The following is a 17100-nucleotide window of genomic DNA, read 5'->3' on the forward strand; positions in this document are numbered from 1 at the left end:
AAATGGGGTAAAATGATCAAATTTTTCTTGTAGCTATAAGCAACACTATGCTATTATAAAGTAATGATATAATATATAAAATAATACTATACTATAATAAAAATAATATTATACTATTATAAAATAATACTATACTATTATAAAGTTATACTATACTATTATAAAATAATACTACATTGTTGTAAAGTAATACTACAATAAAGAAATACTATACTATGATAATGTAATACTATCTTATCGTAAACGAATACTACACTAATATAATGTAATACTATTTTATTATAAAAAAATATTATATTAATATAATATAATAAAATAATATTATATTATTATAAAAAATACTAAATTAATATAATATAATATTATTTTATTGTAAAGAAATACTGTACTATGATAATGTAATACTATAGTATTTTAAAAAATATAAGAATAATTTCAATCAAAATAGATAATTATTTTTAATTTATATTTGAAATAGATAATTATTTTATATAAAATTAATTTAAAAATTTATTTTTAAATTAAAAATAAAATTAAAAAATTATTTTAAATTTTTTATTAATTAAATTTTTAAATTTCTATCTATGTCTAAATTGATATGGATGGGACAATAAATCCGGATGGATAACATGCATACCGGAGGAAGCACCCGCGTGTCATGTCGGCCTCGCGGCGGCGAGGCGTTATTTCGTTCTTGTTTCCGGCCCGAAGACCAGAAGGGGTCGTAAGTCGTAAACCACCGCCTCGTTTGACCGCCATGTTTCCCCGCAAGAACACGATCTATTGATCGAACGGCCAGGATTAAATAATTGCTCCAAGTTCTTCGAGCGGATGGTTGATGATGGGAAATAATGTTTTTGTCTTTATCTGGGGCATCTTTAGGAAAAGAGTTCAGGGGAGTAGCGGAACTTAATTCCATTAATATAAAACCCACTTAAACCATTTGTTTTAGGGCTCGTTCGCTCTTTCCCCCTTCCACCTAGAAGTTTTTAATATATCAGTTCCGTTTAATATCTTCTGTTCGGGTTGGAAGCTTGGAATCAATGGCGACTGCTGGAAATCAGATTAAAAACGCGAAATTGGTAAATTGTTCTCAAATTCTAAGGCTCAGATTGATATCTCTATGGACAATTTTATATTTATGGAGCTTAATTTGATGTTCTGGTTTTGCATCGAATCTATCATCCATTCCATCTCTAGCTTGTTTCTCTTTGATGAAAAAAAAAAATCTTTTTAGCTTTCTTTGTGAGCGATTTTGATATTGTTTATTTTTTCGAATTAAATTTCATGTTTTTCAGCAAATTAATTCAAATGAGATCTTCTTATTCTTCAGAAAATTAATTCAACTGAGCTCGCTCCTTGGAAGCCTAATCCAGATGTTTATGTCTGAATTTCTTCGTATTCTTATTGATTTTGTTTGTTTTTAAAATTTCTGCAAATGGATTTTTTTAAGTTTATGAACAATTGTTGGGTATGGCCAATGGATATGTGGATTTAGGCCTTGAATTTTATTTTCTTCGAGCAATTTTTGTATTTTTTGTTAGGTTTTAAGATTCTATGTCATGTGGTTAGTTTTTAGTTAACTTTATAATAGGATGTTGGTTTTGTTGATCCTGTAAGATTGATACTTATTCTGCTATAGTTTCTAGTTATTATCTTCTCCATATATCGTTTTGGGTTCCTGGGATTTCTTTATATATATTGATGCAATATATATATATATATTCTCTCCTTTTGGAATCAACTTTTGCCTGTTCTGGTTCCCTTTTTTTATAACTTGTCGAGCTTCCTGAATTGTATTTGTGATAATAATGATATTGATATGGTAAATCAGGTGCTTCTTGGAGATGCCGGAACTGGGAAGTCTAGTTTAGTTTTGCGTTTCGTGAAAGGACAGTTTGTTGAATTCCAGGTTGGTCATACGTTGAAGTTGGAATCTTGGACAGGAATTTTAGTATTTTGGTATGGTAATTTTGGTCCTTATTTTGGTGTTTTGATTCTGTAGGAATCAACAATAGGTGCAGCCTTCTTTTCAAAGACATTGGCAGTGAATGATGAAACAGTGAAGTTTGAGATTTGGGATACTGCAGGGCAGGAGAGGTATCATAGTTTGGCTCCTATGTATTACAGAGGAGCTGCAGCTGCTGTAATCGTATATGATATAACAAATTCGGTTAGTAAATTTTATAAGATTCTGGCAGAGTTTTTTTTTATTATAAAACTTATCTATTTTATCATCCTTATAATAATTGTCATGAACGGTATTTTTTTCCTTGTAAACCATAGATTGATTTTATTGGATTTTTTTAATCATAAAAAAAATACATGAAAACAAAATCTAAGCAAAGTGATTTACAAGTAAAATGCCCATTAAAAATTGATATATGTGAATGTATTTAAGCAACCTGGATAAAGAAGGTTTACATAATTCCTTGGAGTAATTCCTTCCTTAGAATTACCTGATGTTTTTAAGTGATATTTCAGTTTAGCTAGAAACACTTGATGACTTGGTGTTTGAGACGTCTACATCCTAAGATACAGAAATATGTAGTCAGCTACCCACTCCTTGAATATTCTATATTAAGGTGGTGAAAGAGTGGTGCAAGGTAACAATAAGAAATAGATGCCACAAGATAGTCATGAATCCAACATAAAATCATGGATCAATCCATCATCAGAAAAACTATACAGATTAGTCTAAACGGTTCATAGATACCTCAAAGAAAACTATTTAAGGCAAGGTATTTTTCTGAATGAGGATTGGACCAATTGGAACTCAATGTGGATGAAAATTCTGTTTCTGATGTTTGTTTATGTGCGAATCCTTAGGACAAGAAATGTGCAAATGCTCCTGAGATTTTCCTTGCTTTTATGCTTATTTTACAAGTGAATACACCACAAGATCTGTACACATGGACATGTGACATGGGGCTTAAGCAAGGCAAGAATATGAAAATAATTAATGGATATCATGCTTAGAATAGGAAATGTACACATGTTTTTGAGTCCCTTGTTTAAAAGTGATGACATTGCAAGAAAATAGGCCATGAAATCTGTGCACATGGATATATGACATGAGGTTTAAGAAAGGCAAGGACTGAGGAAATAAGTAATGGGATCCAATATTCATTTCAAGGAGGAAAAAACCCTGACTTGAGATAATAAGTGTGAAATAACATATTTGTTTGGAAGTGGTTCTGTGCTCTATGGTGGATGAACTTAGTGATCTCCCATCCTTGCATTATGAGTTTTCATGGATTAAATGGTGAAAATTTTTTGGTGTGCTGCATAACATTGAAGTAGTTTCTAAACTCTTAATAATTTAGAATCGTAATGGCTTTTTGTATTTAAGCAGATTTTAAAACAATCAAGAAATTAAAATAATTATTTGTAATTTAAGTCTTAGTCCAATTATACAGTGCAATAAATACCAATGTCAATATATTAAACATAGTGATGATTAATCAAAATCTCATTTTAATTTATTGAATATCAATCACATAATATTATCGTTTCTAGGAGTAAAAGGAGCGGAGACAGATATAGAAAGACAGGTAGTTGATGTTAAACTGATAAAAAAATGTACATAAAGATAGAACACATAATTATTCTTTCAAACAACTTATGGGAGGAAGGGGACATTGCCTTGCTGATAAGTCTCATCCAATGGGTAGCCTACTCTGACTGTTACTAAGGCTAGAGACCCACCATTCTCCTTTTAGCATATTTAGATATACAACAACTTTAAGGTCTTGAAAAGTCCTAAGTAACATTAAATAAAAAGACAATCCAACTTTGACATCATGTTAACTATAGTATTTTGATATTCTTTTTAGCAATTGGATTGACTGTCTCAGTTTGTTAGAGCCTGATGTAAATGCTAATATGGATTAAACTTCCCTTAAATGTTTAAATTGATACTTAAATGGCTGAGCAGATAAATTCCTTCTTTGTGAGAATATCTCTTCAAAAAATTGAATGCATGTAATGGAACTCGCGTTTTGTAGGTTGTCATATGCTTGTTGGGATGGGGATTAGTCTTTTGTCTATGGGGAAGACTTAAGGAAGAAGAGTATTTTGTCATCTTTTGCTTATGTTAGGGTAGTATGCATGCAGACTCTTTTTTTAAAATCTGATAGGACAAATGTGTCAATGCTTTCTCTGTGCTTATGTTACATATTTTTTAGAATAATTCTTATAATACATTTGAAGCCAGTATGAGTATTGTTTTAAGTTGCTGACTGTGTTCAGTTCATGATTTTTAGATTCCCTTGCATCAGTGCAGCATTAAGATTATTGTACTCTTTGCTGGAGGAATGTCTCTCTGAAGGAACTGTTTTGTTAGTGGCCATGAGACAATGTGAAAATTGTTAGTGCCACTTAATTGGTTATAGGAAGTTAAGATATAGATCGCAAAACTTGGTCAGGTGGTCATGTTTTGGGCACTGTAGAACTGAATAGAGGGGAACTAGGCAGCTTTGAAGGTAGCTTTACAACAATGTACCTATCAAGATTGGTACTGTTTCCCATGAAGTTTTCAATTAATGAACAACTTATTTTCATATATTTTTCTAGGGCAATTTATGGACCCACTGCATGATCAAGGATTTTTAAATCCAAAGTTATTTTGATGCATTTTTACAGATTCCCACACTTTTTTGTTGCAGGCCACATTCATACGAGCAAAGAAATGGGTTCAAGAACTTCAGGCACAAGGTACGACCTTAACTTTTTTATTGACAACTTATTTTTCTTGAATTCAGGCAATATTGTCTGTCATAGCAGGGAGATATATTTAGTATCCTCTTTTGCTGTTCATTTGTATCTAGGAATAGCTGCTCTAGAAGGATCCTGAAATGATCCCAACTCTTTCTCTCTACATATGTCCCATTTTTTGTTTGCATGTGCTTCTTTTTCTTCCTTGAGGGGTGAGCTTTGCTCGGTTGGATATTGATTTTGTTCCTTGAAAGATCTTTCCAATGCTCTTCTGGAAACTTCAGACTGTCTTCCTTGTGTTCCTGTTCAAAACAGAGGAGTGCTTGTAAGGTTGCTGAAAAACTAAAGAAGTAACTATTTCTAATGTGACTATTACTGTGATATCTGGAACCTTTGGAAAGAAGCGAGTGTGCTATGAGACTGACTTTGTTGATTTTTGCTTCCAAAGATGCACGCCATGTGCTGACTTCAAAGTTATTGGTGACTATTTGCATTATTTCAGGAAATCCAAGCACAATAATGGCTCTTGCTGGAAATAAAGCTGATTTATTAGAATCTAGGCAGGTGTCTGCAGAGGCAAGTACTTTCTTCCAAATTTGAAGTATTTACTACCACATCTTTGCTTAGACAAACCATGGACCCATGTCATGTGCTTTTGTTATTATATGAGAAGTTTGTTTCATACACTTTACTGCATCTGTAGATGGCTATGAATGAAGAATTTGTAATTGGACAAGCTAATTTATTGGGTTCTTCTCAAGCGACAACAATAGCATGTAAAAGTTAGGTATTCTAATGGATTTCAAGAGAATTTATAAGCACTCTCTGTGGTGATATTAGGGAGTGCCAGCAATCCTAGTTCATCTGAGTTTGCCTGCATGAGTTTGGCCTTCTCTTGGGTTTTCTTGCCTTTGTATGGGCATATGGGAAGAAGATTACATCTTCTGGCATTTTCTTACCTCAGTTCGATTTATCTCATTTGTTATTTCTCTGCTCAACCGTGTTTTTATCTCTCCTTTTCTTCCAACCCCCTGTTATCCATATCTGTCCTGTTGTACTACTTGAAACTGGGCCTTGAGAGATTTCCTTATTCCCTGTTCACCTACTTGCTTTAGAAAATCTGGAAAAACACGAATGACTTCTTCTGTGATGCTGATTGTCGCTGCAAGTCACTTTCCAGATCTCCAGCAGCTTGGCTATCAAATACGACAGAAATTTGAAGACTTGTGTCATTGTTTGTCATAGTGACCTGTTTACGGCTTTTGTTGGTGGGGCGTTAGAGGCTTTGTGGTCTATGATCCTCTACCTCATTTAATGGGTGCTCCCAAGGATACTTTAGTCAAACTTTAATTGTGCAAATGCCCTGGTACCTCATATGGGAACACTGACTTCATTGTTTGTGAAGCTAGAGGGTGAATTCTCAAGACTGATCTTGTTATGTAACTTCTCTACAATGTTTGCAATCAATCTGAAATCCTTGTGTCATGGGAAGGAATTTGAGTCGCAACCTGGAATCTTTAGCTATTACGCATAGTTGTCATCAATTGGTTGCAGCAATTCTGGAGGAGAACAGCAGGCCTTACCCTATCCTAAATGATGCTTGTATTGTCCTTCATAGCTTGTTTGACGTGCTATTTTCTGATGTATATAGGGAAGCCAACTGGGTTATCAATTGGCCCCCCACATAAGAATTTCCTGGAACTCCTTATGGGACCTAGATTACCTGTCAACCCTTAACAATCTGGTTTTAGTCGACTGCAGCTCAATTATGTTTTCTCAAGTAGTTAAATTTACCTTCTAGGCTCAAAAAGAAAAGGAAAAAGAAAAAAATTGTAATTTATCCAACTTGCTCAATATTAGAACCCCTTTTGGTCGCTTCTCTTCCAACTTCTCTCAATTATTGGCTTGTTTTGAGCCACTTGATTCACATGACACATAATCTACACCTTCATTTGGTGCATAAATAGTTGTGTTTCCTTTGTTGGAATGGAAACAGAAGTTACTTATGATAGTGTTGATAACATGGGAGTCATTATGTGAACATCTCATGGTTGGCTTACAAAAGCCACCATATCAGATCATATTTTTGAAGGGGACTGTGAGCATGACCACCTATTGACTGCTTCACAATGTCCTACTTCTCTACTGTGATTTGAGGTTGGACTCATCCGTTAATTGATGTGGCTACAAAGGTAATAGGGCCAGTACTGTTTCTCTTTAGCTTGTCCAAGTGCCACTTTTGAGTCTCTAATATCCTGTCTAGTATCACCACATTAATATTGTTACTTCCAAAGACTAGATGCTGAACTTTGTGGGTAACTCTGCTACTTTTGTGGCCTTAGGCTAAGTCTCTGACACATATAATGCAAGATTGGTATTAACCAAGTTTTCTTGTAACTCAACTCACAAGCCCATGTTCTAATGTTATCATGATCGGTTCTTGTAAGGTTATGCAAATCAAAAATTTGTTGGCTCTTAACCACATTTCCAAATTATGTGATTGCCACATGATAGGGGCTATTATTTTCACTTGCAGGGCTTCAGTCTCTTTCATGGTTTAAAAAATCACAGAGAGGGGATGGTACCGTTACCATACCATTCTACCACAAAATCGGCACTAGTATGGGTGTCGGAATGCTGAAACAGCTCTACCCGTACATTCTTTACTAGTATGTATGGATCGTTACTAGTGAGCACCATACTGGCCATACCAATTGGTACCAATGTTTTTTCAATTTTTTAGAATGTGTTGGTTTCAATACATACCGTCAATATTGGTACCTTATTGATACTGTACCATTCCGATGAAAAAATGGTGTGGGTTTCAGTATTGATATTTAAAACACTGGTCTCTTTCCCTTGGCTGTAAATGGTTTACCCTCATATAAGATTTAGGGTCAACCATGACTGGTACCTTATTGATACTGTACCATTCCGATGGAAAAATGGTGTGGGTTTTAGTATTGGTATTTAAAACACTGGTCTCTTTCCCTTATTTAAAACACTGGTCTCTTTCCCTTGGCTGTAAATGGTTTACCCTCATATAAGATTTAGGGTCAACCATGCAGTCATGCTTCTGTCATATCAAACTATACTATCTCAACATTTTATTTAAATTACCTTTGCTTCCCTCATCAGAACACAATGATCAGTTTTTCCATGGGCACGATGACCCTATGGTTGCTGAATTGTCACCTAGTCAGCCTGCCGAACATCAACTCTTGCAAGCCACAATATGGCACACTGCCATACTTAGATGTAAAATGAGTGAAGCATCAATACATGATAATTACTGCTAATTACTAGAGTTGTGTGAATTCTATTCAATGTTTAATTTTGGTGGTCTAGGATGCAGGACCTGAGAGTTTGACAGTTGAGGGCATATTGCCATATTGTGATGTAAGACGAGTGAAGCATCAATAGGATGATGATTCTTGCTAATACTATAGACTCGTTTGGTTCGTAGGAAGAATTTTTTTTTCTAAGAAGTAACTTCCTGGGTATAGGATTTTGACATATTTGGTTGATCATGAAAAAGTGATTTATTGTAAAATAGCTTATGTTTGATTGAGTACTCATTTTTCTGAGAAAACTGTGTAAAATACTTATTATACCCTTAGTAAATATAAGACCATATCTTTTTGCTCCTAAACTTTATATAAATATTAATATAATATTTATATTAATATAGATATAATATTACTATATTATAATATAATATTATACTATAATAATTTATTATATTAATATAATACTAATATATATATTAATATAATATTAATATTTTAATATAATAAATTTATTAATATATATATAAATATAATATTCTATTAATATAAATATTTATCCAAATACCTACTCAAATGTCATCAAAAGAATTAGCCAATTTAGCCAAGGCCAATCCAAGCCTTTTACAAATTGACGTTTTTCAAAAAGCTGTTGAAGAAGTTTCTTCAAAAAATCTGCAACTTTTAACCTTAATACAATATAAATATTGTATTAATATTAATAAAATATTATATTAATATAAATATTAAAATAATATTAAAATATAATAAATATTTTGATATTAATATTATATTCATTATAAATATTAAGATAATATTATATTACTATTCAATATTCTATCTTAGTCATTCATTGATATTTTGTAAAATTTTAGCCATTAATCTAGATGATTATTTTGGGAAAGAACAAAGTAGCATCATTTTTCATCCCATGGGAAGTGCCAAAATCCATCTCCCCCATGGGTTTCCACTTCTCATGAATGTAGGAAGTGACTTTCCATGGGAAAAACTTTTTCACTCTCTCTCTTCTTAAAACTCTAATCAAACAAGAGGCCTCCTATCCACTTATTAAGAAGTGCCTCTTCCCCCCCCCCCCCTTCACTTTCTGTCAACCAAATGAGTCCTATATGTTCTTCGATTCATGAAAGAGACTTTGTATACCCAACAAAAATGTTAATGGTCTATTGTGCAGGACCTCAGGGATGAAAGTAAACTCTTGTGACGCAAATAATTATAATTCATCCAACTCTAGTTGCATTACCTTCAAAAGGCTGGCCATGTAATACTGGATTATAAAGGATCTAATGGAGAGACTGACGACCAAGGCCCTCTTTTTTGAACAACCTGGTGCCTGCCTGAACGTTGAGTGTTATAACTGAGCTGTGTTTCACAAGGATCCACTTCTCTTAAAAGTACGCCACATCATCAGCCAAGCCATTTTGTCTCTTTTGGCCTTCCAATGATAACAATGAGATGGTAGTTATTATTTAGCCAATCAAAAGGATAAACAGATCTAAACATGCTTTCAAAATAGAAAATAGACTTCATCTCATTCATTAACTTGCACTCTTGCCTCATATCTATTTTCGGAACATGATTTAGCATGATTGTAACTTTGCTGTTGTCCTTGTTTTTTCAGGAAGCCCAAACATATGCTCAGGAGAATGGCCTTTTCTTCATGGAAACTTCTGCTAAAACAGCTATCAATGTCAATGACATATTCTACGAAATTGGTAAATTCCTTTACCCCCCCATCTTCTTTTCAGTCATGATTCAACATAAAATGTTTCTAAGTATTAGCATGTTATTCTGTGCACGCATGTGTGCATGCATATACAGGCATGCTGTGGACATTGGTTTGTCAAGTTTCTACAACATCAAGTACATAGTGTAACTTTCGTCACTGTTGGTCAGTTGCCTGTAATGGTGCGGGCTGTTAACTGAACCATTTGAATTATCCAGTATCTGGGGCATGATCTCTCAACTCTCTGTTCCGTGGTCATAAATAATATTCATTTTCTGGAGTGCTTTGTTTGTCCATCATGAGCTATTTCTCTTGTTAAAATTTCTAGCACTGTACCCCAAAGGAATGACCTATGAAGCATATACAAAGTATGATGTAACTGTTGACAGATAGTCATTTCTTTGATGCTGGTTGCCACCAATCTCCATTTATCCCATTAGTAATCTGGCTGTGTCATATTGCTGGACCTTTATAATTTTCTTTGTTTTTAAACCAAGAAGATAAATATCTGGGCTAAGCTCTTTATTGTTTTCATTTCAGCAAAGAGATTACTCCAGTCTCAACCAGTGCAGGACCCTCAAGTAACGATTCTCATGGATAGACCAGCTGAGAGATTTGTCAATAGAACTTCTTGCTGCTCTTAGTGCTCATCACCAGCTCACCAGTCAATTTGTGTCTCGGCAAATTTATCAAAGGAAATTGTGCGCTATGGACTGTCAGCAGCTCTATGATAACTGTTTTCTGCTCCTGCTTCTGATGCCCCATTTTTTCACTGTGAATATTAGAATGTTCTGAAGGGAAGGATTTGCTATTTTCTTGTTATTCTTCTTGTAAGAACCGCAGTCCAGCCAAAGATTCAACATAGCCTATTAAGAAACTTTCAAGAATTTCTTCTATGGGGAGAAGTTCATCCATTAGTCTTTGGTGTTGAAAGTTTAGGCCCCCAAAACGTTTCCAACTCTTTGGCAAACCCGTTAGGGAATGAGCAGTCGAAAATTAAAGTGACTATAAAACTCTTAATGGATATATATATATATATATATATATATATATATATATATATATATATATGGCAATTTTATTAGGATATTTATATAATTTTGTATATATTTAAAAAAAATATATACTCAAAAAAATTATTAGAAAAAGATCAAAATTCGATTGAGATTTACCAAATCTTTCATGATTTGGTTGAATCAACAAATCAATAACAAAGAGGCAAGGCTGCTCTTTGCAAATGATTGTTTGCTAATAGGTTGGTCTTCTATCCGAAAATGTAGCGGAGTTTTAAAGGATCATGGTGGAATGTTGTGCTGCATCGGATTAGAAGGTCAACATCTTTAAATCTGTACTTGTATTCAATCCAAAAACACATATCAGTTGTAGCTCATGATTAAGGATACCCTCGAGACTGGAGGGCACAATGGGACAGTATTTGGGAGTTCTATCATCGGATGCAAGTTGAAGAGGACTGAGTATGTGGATGTGGAATGATTGATCTGAGAGTGGTTGGAGGGTTGACAGATCCGTGCCTTATCCATGATGGGGTGGATCATCTCAGTAAGATTTGTTCTCAGCTCCCTTACCGTTTACTTGCTATCGAACATGGTACTTTCCAGGTCCTTGGTGGTTAAGTTGGAGCAGCTTTTTTGGAGTTTTTTGTGGAGATCTCATAGAGAGATAGGTGAGGTGTGCATCTGCTTGCTTGGGAGATGGTTTGTCAGCCTTTAAAGGATAGTAATCTGGGTATCTAGTTCTTAGCTACGAGGAAGGAGGCTCTAATCGTGAGGTATGTAGCCTGGATTCTACTTAGTTTGGATTTTCTATGGAGCATGATCATGATGGCTAGGTACGGACCTTGGTCTGTTAGTGATGATATCTGGCTCAGCCATAGTGCTTCATTTTTTTGGAGGGAGATCTATATCCATACTCCTGATATGATTCTCTAGACACATTGGGTAGTAGGGGACAGACGTTTTGTAAACCTTCTGCATGATTGGTAGATTAGAGATCTGTCCTTGAGTCGGAGGCCGACCTTTATCAGCTATGAGGTGTTGGACTCCTAAAGAATAGCTGATATTCTTCGTGCCGATGGTAGAAGGTGGGATCAAGTAGCGGTGTCCCATCTGTTTAGCGAGGAGCTGGGGGAGAAGGTGTCGTCCCTTGCGACTTCCATCTACAGCAATCCGGATATCAGGATTTGGGATCACTCTTGCACTTCGAGGGCTGTGACGACTAACTTCTATTGGCTTTACAAGAGGGAATCCACTAGGCATAGGGATGTCGGGTGGATTTGGAGGATCGAGGTGCATTGAGGGTGAGCTTGCTCCTCTAGAACATGGCTTGGGGCTAGCTCCTGACTAGATCTCTCCTGCGAGCTCGAGATATGGACATTCAGCTTGCTTGCCCTTGCTGCAACTTCAAGGTAGAGACCATGAAGCATATTCTGTTCCAATGCTCGAGGGCAAGGTATGCTTGGTCCTTGGTTGGGATGTACATACAGGTTGTCTAGGTAGTGGCCCCACCAATGCCTTTCTGGAGCTCTTGGAGTGCAGTTTTAGAGGTGGCACTCCCAGGATGGTGGGCATCCGAGTAGCCTATGTGGCCCTCCATATCTAGCTGGCTAGGAATGGCTTGATGTTCGAGTCCACGCAATCTTCTAACATTTAATATGGAGAGAGCCTTAGCTTTGGCAGCAGAGAAAATGGATGTGATGTTCAAACAGTTGGAGATCTGGAGCTCCCATCCTATTTATGCAGCAATCCGTCGAGTGTTCATTTCATAGGAGCCTCTTCCTTCGTCATATTCGAAGGTCAATTTTCATAGGAGCATTAGAGGCTGGCTTTGTGATTCATGGGCCTCTTCCTTCGTCATATTCGAAGGTCAATTTTCACAGGAGCATTAGAGGCTGGCTTTGTGATTCATGGGCCTGACTCCAGGCTAGTGGCGTCAATGGGGAGTTACCTATTGCAGCTTACAGTTCCTGAGGATGGCACCACACGGTTTGGGTGGAGATTGTGTTTGTTAGGATGACTATGGGAGCTGGTCAGCTGGTTATCGAGGACGGCTCTACTATGGTGGTACCTTGGCTGTAGAACTATAATCATGGTGAAGCCACTCATCCTGTTCTGCTTGACGTCTCGATGTTATTGGAAGGATGAACTACTCTAGCCATTAGACATATCTTGCGAGAGATGAATACTACAGCAGACTGGATGATAGTCTTTATAGCCAAATATACTAGTGACACATTATAGATCGAGGTTACGGGCATTCTTGAGGATCCTCGGGATCTTTTATTTTCTGACTCACTTGGTTGTATTCATATAAAAATTATTTAAATGAATCACCTTATCAAAAAAAAAATAAAAAATAAAAAGACTAAATCACATTATTAAATTTTTTTTGTTTGAATTCTCAATTTGCTCAAGTTGGAATATCGAATGACTATTTTGACAATGCTATTCTCCTATTTGATTTTCATATAATTATCATTATTAAACTTATGACATCTATATATTCTTCATTATTTTTAAAAACTAAAACATATTAAATTTAAATTAATTATAGCTATTAATATTAGTAAAAAAATTTTAAATAATTTATAAATATTGAGTTGTTGCTACTTAGATAAGGCAATAATTTTACAAAGGTATTGATTTAGATTACCACCTGCCTCATATTTACTCCGCTAGAAAAAGAGAAAAAAGAAAAAAATTTTACAAATCACAAACTAAATAAATTTTATATGCCAAAAATTTGCAAAATAAAATAATTTTGCTTAATTTATCTTAGAAAACTTAAGGGGCTTTTTTTTGAAAAAAAATTACTTAAAAAAATATATTTGTCTAGATAAATATTTTTTAAACAGTATTTAGACAAAAAAATAATTTATCCATATTTTTTATATATAAAAAAATGACTTCAAAATTTATTACCCATATTCTTTTGCATTCCTATTTTTTTGAATAAATTGTTAAAATTTTTTCATATTTTTCATAATATCTATCATACTTTTTAGATTTGGAGAAAGTAGGCAACTAAATTATTGAACATTAAATGATGGAGATATTAGAAATGATGATAGGACATCTTAGAAATAAAATTAAATATCTATTTTATTAGATAATAAAAAAATAATTTAATCATCTTTTAAATGAATAAATTTTTTTTTTATTTTTGAAATAAATGCTATACATAAAAAAATAATTTATTCATCTTAAAAAATATAAGAATATAAAAAAATTGATCAATAAAAAAATTAATTAATTTTTTTTATAATATTTATCCACTAAAAAAAAAGAGTCTTAATGGATAAGAAAACTTAGGATGTTTGATCCACTTACAGAAACAGTCCTCTAATCAAACATTACGGTTCCATGTGTCCCACCTCCTCTTCAATGCGTTGACAGATATTGCTCAATGCCTTCAATCTACAATTATGTCTGATGTCACGTTTGCTGATAAACTCATTAATGAGATTATTTTATAACTGGATACACGTAGCAGCAACCTATTTAAAATTCCATGGAAAGGAATCCAGCAGTTTGTCAATCCACATGCAGACGTACAGGCCCAAACAACCATGGACCGATGCAAACAAGAAGCACACAGGGAAAGATATCTAAGCATGCACATACATATCCCGACGCACACATTCAAGAAGACACCTGAACATGTAAAAGGCCGCACACACATCATGATGAAGAACCCCAATAAACATCTTCCATAATATAATGAAGTTGGCAAAATGAAAATTGCATGGCCAGAACTGGATTATTATTTTTGGTCAGTGTGTATCATATGGAAGATAACAATGCATTTCATTATCAACAAATACAACAGGGAAGATCATGGATGATTTTTAATGGCATGAATCTTTGGATATCCAAGGTGAAAAACCCAGGCATCATCTCCAAGCAGGGACAGAAAGACAAACACAAACGAGATGAAATGCAGCCTAAAAGATGCATCAAATAGCAGAACATGACGAAAGTATGGCATCATATTCATATACAATAATGAAACTCAAAATGAGAATGATATACCCACTCTAACCCAAAATTCCGTTGCCAGTCAGCTTCTTTTCTTTTATCCCTCACCTAATTCATCCATGATTTTATACAGAAAAGCTGAAAGGATGCACCAAAATACAGATGATGATGATCACGATGATGGCATATTGAGAAAACTGTGTTCACCATTCACTGCCGCTTGGCCAAGGTTTTCCTGAGGCCTCTTAGAATCTTTGCAAACCACATCATGTTCATGACAAAAAGTGCTGTGGGCACCAAAAATGTCAGGAGGTAACCAAAGGTATGCATCTGCTTGACCTGTTAACAGATGTAAAGAGTATGAGCTAATGGTTTGCATGAACCTAAAAAAAAAAACCGAAGAAAACTATTATTGGAGTAAAAATGGAGGCAAGACATACCTGATCGTAGTGCAGATAAATGTGGTAAAATAAGTAGATGAACAATAATATTCTTGCCACCTGCACAAATATACTTTAAATTAATGAAAACAGCCAAACTATGCTAGATTGCAATAGCATTTAATGGAATTATGGTTTAGCTTGGAATTAACGATTTAGAAGTTAAACACTAAGACTCGTTTGGTTGATAGAAAGTGGAGGGGAGAGAGGCATTTCCTGAAAAGTGAAGAAAGAGCCTCTTGTTTAGTTGGAGTTTTAAGAGGAGAAAGAGTGAAAAAAGTACTTTCCATAAGAAATCACTTCCCACATTTCATGGAAAGTGGAAACCCATGGAGGAGGTGGGTTTTGGCATTTCCCGTGACATGAGAAGTGGTAGTACTTTTTTTTCAAAAGTATCCTTTTAAGATCCATTGTTAAAAGTTAGTAAAATATCAATGGATGATTATAATGAAATACTGAATAATAATATAATATTATATTAATATTATCTTAATATTTATATAAATATAATATTAATATTTATTATATTTTAATAATATTTTAATATTTATATTAATATAATATTATATTTATATCTATATTAATAAATATATTATATGAAAATATTCATATAATATTAATATAATATTAATATATTAGTATTATATTAACATAAATTATTATGATCTAATGTTATATTATAATATATTAATGTTATATTTATATTAATATAAATATAATATTAATATTTATATAAAGTTTATAAGTAAAAATGTATGGTTTTATATCTACTAAGAGTATAATAGGTATTTTACACAATTTTTTCAGAAAAATAGGTGCTCATTCAAACATAAGCTACTTTATAACAAGTCATCTTCCCATGGTCAACCAAACATACCAAAATTCTATTTCTAGGAAGTAACTTCCCAGTTACTTCTTGAGAAGAAAAGTTCTTCCTACGAACTAAACGAGTCCTAAGACAGTAGTTTAAAGATTTTACAAAGTCTCATAATCAGAAAATAATTAGGATGAAAGGCTATAGGTCTTCTTCTTCATATGTTACACAATAGATCTCCTCTCCTCTCTTCGGTACTAGAATGTGCATAGCATGATCAGTCTAGACCTTATTCTCTGTACCATAACTCTCTAAATACTATCATAATCCAATAAATTTGGGTGGTTTAAAACTCCCCTTACATCAGAAAAAAAAGGAGTTTCTACAAAGTCTCAACATTGATCGGCTGAATTTATACATAACTACATGATCTAGTTTAAATTTTCAACGGCAACTAGTCAGTTAAGGGTTCATACCAAGTTTTGCCTTACCGCTCAGTACTGCACCACACTAGTATCAAACCGGTATGCAATCTTATACTATATCGACACTTATTATGTCTTGCCATCTCACACCATATCATATACCAATACTATTATAGGATAGTATCAGTACAGAGTCCGGTACTGAGATGGCAAATCTTGATTCATACACTTCAAGATGGTGCCAAAGAATTGCCATTCAGGCTTTTGTGTTTATCTCAATGATTGGAGACAATTTTTTAATTAAATGATCAACAAACTCTTTTGGAAATTTAAAAAAAAATAGATGGTAAGAACCAGCCTAGTGACTTGGCCACAATGTGAACACCCAGCACAAAAGTGGGGCATATAATTGGACTAGATCTATGATGTAAAGGAAAATTTTAGATGATAAATGGTGTTGATTGATCAAGCTATTGATGCACTGCTTCATAAAATAAGTAAAAGCCACATTTATCAATCTCAAATGCTTCTGCTCTTTTGTTTTCTTTTATTTCCATTTATTTTCTACAGTGGATCCATATTTAAGAAAATAAGTTATAAAATCAAATCATATGTTCATCACATGACACTTCCTATCATTTGTCTAACTATTTTCTTTTTTCCTTTTAATGATGTTTTAA

General features: G+C 34.0%; 2 protein-coding genes across 4 annotated transcripts in view; one reads left to right on the forward strand and one right to left on the reverse strand.

Annotated features, from left to right (window-relative positions):
- Positions 1–926: 926 nt before the first annotated feature.
- LOC105060567 (ras-related protein Rab5A) lies at positions 927–10664 on the forward strand. 2 transcript variants are annotated; one of them, XM_073251531.1, is made up of 7 exons: positions 927–1082; positions 1835–1912; positions 2006–2173; positions 4668–4716; positions 5219–5296; positions 9647–9736; positions 10288–10664. In XM_073251531.1, exons 1-7 carry the CDS (start codon positions 1044–1046, stop codon positions 10389–10391), a joined length of 606 nt encoding a protein of 201 aa, XP_073107632.1. In that variant the 5' UTR covers positions 927–1043; the 3' UTR covers positions 10392–10664. The 2 variants fall into 2 exon arrangements, with proteins under 2 accessions (XP_073107632.1, XP_073107633.1); XM_073251532.1 differs by lacking the exon at positions 10288–10664 and adding an exon at positions 9843–10010.
- Positions 10665–14701: 4037 nt separating this feature from the next.
- Positions 14702–17100, reverse strand: part of LOC105060576 (uncharacterized) — a 13393-nt gene continuing 10994 nt past the window's right edge. For both annotated transcript variants that reach the window (XM_073251529.1, XM_073251528.1), the window contains exons 8-9: positions 15182–15241; positions 14702–15080 (exon numbers count right to left, since the gene is read on the reverse strand). In XM_073251529.1, the coding sequence (XP_073107630.1) occupies positions 14952–15080; positions 15182–15241 (189 nt within the window). In that variant the 3' untranslated portion in view covers positions 14702–14951. The remainder of the gene's footprint in view (positions 15081–15181; positions 15242–17100) is intronic.

Source organism: Elaeis guineensis, chromosome 2, assembly GCF_000442705.2.
Source record: "Elaeis guineensis isolate ETL-2024a chromosome 2, EG11, whole genome shotgun sequence".
Classification (NCBI taxonomy): Eukaryota; Viridiplantae; Streptophyta; class Magnoliopsida; order Arecales; family Arecaceae; genus Elaeis; species Elaeis guineensis.